The sequence below is a fragment of the Barbatula barbatula genome (assembly GCF_947034865.1).
Source record: "Barbatula barbatula genome assembly, chromosome: 1".
Lineage (NCBI taxonomy): Eukaryota > Metazoa > Chordata > Actinopteri > Cypriniformes > Nemacheilidae > Barbatula > Barbatula barbatula.
In genome coordinates this window covers 28,050,384-28,056,383 of record NC_136766.1, presented here as the reverse complement: position 1 = coordinate 28,056,383, position 6,000 = coordinate 28,050,384, and the positions used below count along the sequence as shown (strand labels likewise).

Genomic DNA, 6,000 nt, shown 5'->3' with positions numbered 1-6,000 from the left:
AGAGTTGACGTAAAAATAAACACATTTTTGTATACACGGGTTGGTGTTTCCACTTCGCAAGTGTTTTCGATTTTCTGAGTGACGTTATAAGCTTCCGAAGATGACGTCGAAAAAGGGGTAGTACGAGTATGTGTGTAAAACAGAGCGGAGGTGAAGAAGAGGAGGATGAAGCTGGGAGCGGAGCACGGGATGAAGAGTGGTGTGAGAGAGAAAGACAGACAGGCTGGCTATCAAGGGCTTGTGTCTGCATGTATGTGTGACGTGTGAATGCGTAAATGTCTAAAAGGGGCTTCGATGGGAGTTTTTTCTCAGCGCGGGAACAAAGAAGCATTTTTTTACTACCCAGAGAAACATTGTAGCAGAAACTTTAAACTTTTACCCGCCAGAGCGGCAGCGCCGTGCCGGGACCCGGCTTTGTCTTGTGTCAGGAGAAACACTTCAATACATGCGATAATATAGACAGCTGCACCACTTTTGGATACGTATTTCTTTCTCATCACCACGAGGAGATTTGAATTTTTTTATTTGTTTACGAAAGCGAGAGAATGGCGGCCAACATGTACCGAGTTGGAGGTGAGTGTTATTGTAAAGGCTAACGCTAGCAGCAGGCTCGCGGGGGTTAGCATTAGCGCGAGCGGCTGTTTCCGCCTTCGTTTCAATGAGCGGGATCCCGTTGCTAAGCGAGCTATGCTAATTTTATTGCGGATGCTTTTATCAAATCGTCTTTATATTTTTGTATGCGCTTTAAGTGAACTCTTTTCGTGCAAATGTAGATACGTACACCAAGTGTCTACAATTTCATCTCGTTGTAGTTTATTTGTATACGTGTTAACTAATATTAGCCGTTGCAAGCAAATTAGCTAAATATGAGGAAACTTCTTGTGAGGAAAGAAAATTAGTATATTAATTTATGATGAATTTTACAGGCTTTTCAGGACTTTCTTGCTAGTTTTTTTTGCCTTACGCGTTTCTAAAATGTGTAATTCTGTTAAAGTTCTGACAACTGAAGAAGCTGGTATTTAATACGTGGTGCTACTGCTTTCAGATGTCACCAATTAGATAAATAGTCAGATAATAGCACCATTGCAGTTAATATCCAAAATAAATTTGACACTTGCTGAACCCAGATTTAGTGGTCATTAAAAGAGTATACAACATAAAAACCATTCATATGATTAATTTGTTTATACATGCGCCTATTGTATTTGGACATCATTTCATTGCACATGGCTTTATATATGTTATTTCTTTGATGTGCTGTAATAACATTGGTACAGCTATTGCGGGTAATTATGAGTGATCATGCAACTGAATTATATTACAATATTCATTGTCACAATGCTTTTATGCTGTACATAAAACATATCGACTATAAGCAAAACATTTATAAAAGCAAAGTAAGAAGAACAACGTGAATAAATACTCTTCCATTTCACATACCACGCTAAAAAGAAAAAATAAGAAATATATGGCCCACACACACTTAACACAGTGGTTCTCAACCTTTTCTGGGCAAGCGTCTCCCCCTATCCATTTTCCAGGTCCCATACTGCCCCCGCAAAAATAATGGGCTAAATGTCTATATAATAATATTAAAAAATTATTTATTATTATAGTATACTTTAAAACGCATGTCACTGACATGGGATTTACTGAAGGAACAACTCTGCACGCCTGTGTGGCATTTGTAAGAAAGCTGATGAACGGGAAACAGGGCAGGGGTAGTAGCATACGATCATGTTCTAATGAAAGAAAATGTCACTGGTAAAGAACTGTGTATTGTGTGTAAGTTTATAGGCCTAAATGTGTGTGCCAGTGTGTGCTTCCATCAGTGGTATTATACAGGGTTTGTCATTAATAATTTGTGTCCATAATTAGGCAAATGAAAACAATACTTCTTAAAAGAATAAGCGTTTATTACAATGATGTATTTGTTTTATTATCTTGAAACAGTACAAACAGTGTACATTTTGGGCTCGTATATGGCGATGATTCGAAAAGTAGACAATTAATATCCTACCCAAATATGATTACACTATATTAGACTAGAGGTTGACCGATACAGGTTTTTCTCTGACTGATGCTGATTTTTAGAAATCAGGCCAGCTAATGGCCAATATACAGTGGGTATGGGTCACTTGTGGCCTAGTGGTTAGAGCGTTGGGCTTGTGATCAGTAGCTTGCCGGGTGAATCTCAGTGCCAGCAGGTCATGACTGAAGTGCCCTTGAGCAGGGCACCGTACCCCTGATTGCTCTGCAGTAATGTGCCACTGTAAAAAAAAAACTACTTGTAAGTTGCTTTGGATAAAAGCGTCTGCCAAATGAATAAATGTTTCACTCTTTGTTAAATTGCAGCCATTTGCTAAAATCATTTAAGATCATTTTGTTCTCATTAATGTACACACAGCACCCCATATTGACAGAAAAACATTGACATTTTTGCAGATTTAATATAAAACATGGTCTTAAGTATTCAGACCCTTTGCTGTGACACTCATATATTTAACTCAGGTGCTGTCCATTTCTTCTGATCATACTTGAGATTATTCTACACCTTCATTTGAGTCCAGCTGTGTTTGATTATACTGATTGGACTTGATTAGGAAAGCCACACACATGTCAACATAAGACCTTACAGCTCACAGTGCATGTCAGAGCAAATGAGAATCATGAGGTCAAAGGAACTGCCTGAAGAGCTCAGAGACAGAATTGTGGAAAGCACATTTCTGCTGCACTTAAGGTTCCCAAGAGCACAGTGGCCTCCATAATCCTTAAATGGAACACATTTGGGACGACCATAACCCTTCCTAGAGCTGGCCATCCGGCCAAACTGAGCTATCGGGGGAGAAGAGCCCAGAGATGCAGTCGGGAGATGGGAGAAAGTTGTAGAAAGTCAACCATCACTGCAGCCCTCCACCAGTCGGGGCTTTATGGCAGAGTGGCCTGACAGAAGCCTCTCCTAAGTGCAAGACACATGAATGCCTGCATGGAGTTTGCTAAAAAAACACCTGAAGGACTCCAAGATGGTGAGAAATAAGATTCTCTGCTCTGATGAGACCGAGATAGAATTAAGGCCAAAATGTTGTAAGCGGTATGTGTGGAGAAAACCAGGCACTGCTCATCACCAGTCCAATACAGTCCCAACAGTGAAGCATGGTGGTGGTAGCATCATGCTTTGGGGGTGTTTTTCTGCTGCAGGGACAGGACGACTGGTTGCAATCGAGGGAAAGATGAATGCAGCCAAGTACAGATATCCTGGACGAAAACCTTCTCCAGAGTGCTCAAGACCTCAGACTGGGCCGAAGGTTCACCTTTCAACAAGACAATGACCCTAAGCACACAGCTAAAATAACAACAACCCCGGGACTGTTCTTGAATGTCCCAGCCAGAGCCCTGACTTAAACCCAATTGAGCATCTCTGGAGAGACCTGAAAATGGCTGTCCACAAACCTTTACCATCCAACCTGACAGAACTGGAAAGAATCTGCAAGGAGGAATGGCAGAGGATCCCCAAAAATGTGTTGCAGCTTTCCCAAAAAGACTCATGGCTGAATCAGATCAAAAGGGCGCTTCTACTAAATAATGAGCAAAGGGCTGAATAAATCTTTTTTTAATAAATCTGCAAAAATGTCAACAATTTGTGTTTTTCTGTCAATATGGGGTGCTGTTCATTAATGAGAAAAAAAATGAACTTGAATGCTTTTAGCGAATGGCTGCAATATAACAAAGAGTGAAACATTTAAGGGGCTCTGAGTACTTTCCACTGTATGAGGCCGAGTTTCTTTTTTCCACCTTCATCTCATAAAATTGCATGAAGTGATACAGAATATTGCTTAAATTAAACATTTATTGAAGACATGTTTATTGCAGGGTACAAGATAGCGGTCTAATTCATATTAATAATACATTGCTCAACTTTTAGGCACCTTCTCAAACTGTTCTGAAGCATGCTTTTTATTTATGTTTGTTGGCAGACACTGGTATTTGTCAAATTGTCATAATTAGGGATGCACCGATACCAGTATCTGTATCCGATACTACAGACATAATGCGTAAACGAGAGGAAACATCAAGTCAGCATTTACACTTTGGCTAAAGATTTAAAAGTTTGGTTTAATGACGAAAAACGTATCAAACAAGGTGGAATGTTTTCTCTTCATTTCATATTTCTAACACACACTTGCAGTGTTCAGCATGTCACGCGGCTGTCAGAGCAGAAAGAAAAACACTTCTCCTCTGTAAGTGAGCAGCTAAGTGTTGTTGTGGAACACGCAACACTGCCTCTTGCCGCAAACAGATTACCACCGGCATAACACTTTGACATCCCCCTCTGCTTACTTTTTAGCTACCTGATAACTTCACAAGAATACTGTAAGACTTAAATTATTTTTATCCTTCGTTCTTAAGCTAGCATTGTATATTCATTGATTAAATATGATGCTACTTGAGAATGCAAGTAACCTTTTGGAACAAAATTTTTAGCGAGCTTTAAACTACATAGTTTAGGCTACATGTATGCACGGGTACCAAAACCCGGTGATGAGCCCAGCGGCTAAATTATTACAGTTGTCCGCAATGTATAGCTAGATATACTCCAACTTTATCAATACTGTTTCTGTACCGGAGAATTTTTCTCCCTCTGGGGCTGTGAGACCGAGCAACTCAAACTCCGCAGCCATGCCTTGTTAAAAGACGAAACTTCTGTCTAAAAGCACTTTCATTCACTTTCCTGCTTTATTATGACAGAGGTGCCGATCCCGATACCACATCAGTGTGGTGTGTTTGCAGCACTGCGCATACAGTATCTAGCAAATGTTTGATCTTCAAAGTTTCTCGTATTGAATGCCTATCGGTCTGTGCAACTCAAGGTTTCAAATGCACATTACCACTAACATAGTCATCCGTGAACAGATAAAGTTTATAACACATTACTTTTAAAAACTTGCTTGTAGAGATGCACCGAAATAAAAATTCTTGGCCGAACACAGAACATAGGCTACCAATTATATAGCCAATTTTTTCACTATTGCTATACTTAATTGTCAAATGTGCTTTTTATATTTTGTCTTGATTTTCAATTTAATATAATATAACTTAAAATAAAATGGAGTAAACCGAGTAGGCTAAAAAACAAGACATTTGAGCCCTCTCCCTTCTTGAATAGGGTCAGTTGTGGCCTGGTGGTTTGAGAGTTGGTCTTGTGATCAGAAAGTGCCCTTGAGCAAGACACCTTACCCCTGATTGCTCTGCAGTAATGTGTCACTGTAGAAAAACTACTTGTAAGTTGCTTTGGATAAAAGCGTCTGCCAAATGAATAAATGTAAATGTAAAATGTAAATGAATAGCCTATATTAGGCCTATAACTGACCGCTGAAAGAATGTACTGTACTCTGCACCACAACAATAATATAAAACTGGCGCTGTTACGTGCTGCCTTTCTCTGACACATTATCTATCTCTCTCTCGCACTCTCTCTCTCGCACTCTCTCTCTCTCTCTCTCTCCATTCCAACATCCGATTTGAGGACTGTAATACAAGAGACGTTCACTCAAGTAGTGTGGAGCTAAACCATGTAGGGCTTTATAGGCAATAAGCAAGATTTTAAAGTTAATGCGATGCTTTATAGGTAACCAGTGCAAGGTGGACAGAACCAGGCTAATATGCTTACTTTTTTGTAAGAGTAAGAACTTGAGCGGCCCCATTGTGGACCAGTTGGAGTTTTTTGTAATAAGACTGCTGGGCAACCACCTAATAGTACATTACAGTTATCTAATCTTGATGTCATAAATGCATGAATTAACTTTGCTGCATCTGATGGTGGCAGCATATGACATAGTTTAGATATATTTGTATGATGGAAAAGCGCAATTTTACAGGTGTTGACGACATGGTTCTCAAATGACGGAGTACTATCGAATAAAACACCAAGATTATTTGCTTCCGACAAAAGTTTTATGGAACATCCGTTAATATTAAAGCATTATTTTTGGTTGTTACGCA

At 39.6% G+C, this 6,000-nt stretch overlaps 1 protein-coding gene across 1 annotated transcript in view; it reads left to right on the top strand.

Annotated features, from left to right (window-relative positions):
- mta2 (metastasis associated 1 family, member 2) overlaps nt 1-6,000 on the top strand; it is a 53,665-nt gene continuing 47,665 nt past the window's right edge. Inside the window, exon 1 of the mRNA XM_079464946.1 lies at nt 1-573. Coding sequence (XP_079321072.1) covers nt 546-573 — 28 coding nt within the window. The 5' untranslated portion in view covers nt 1-545. The remainder of the gene's footprint in view (nt 574-6,000) is intronic.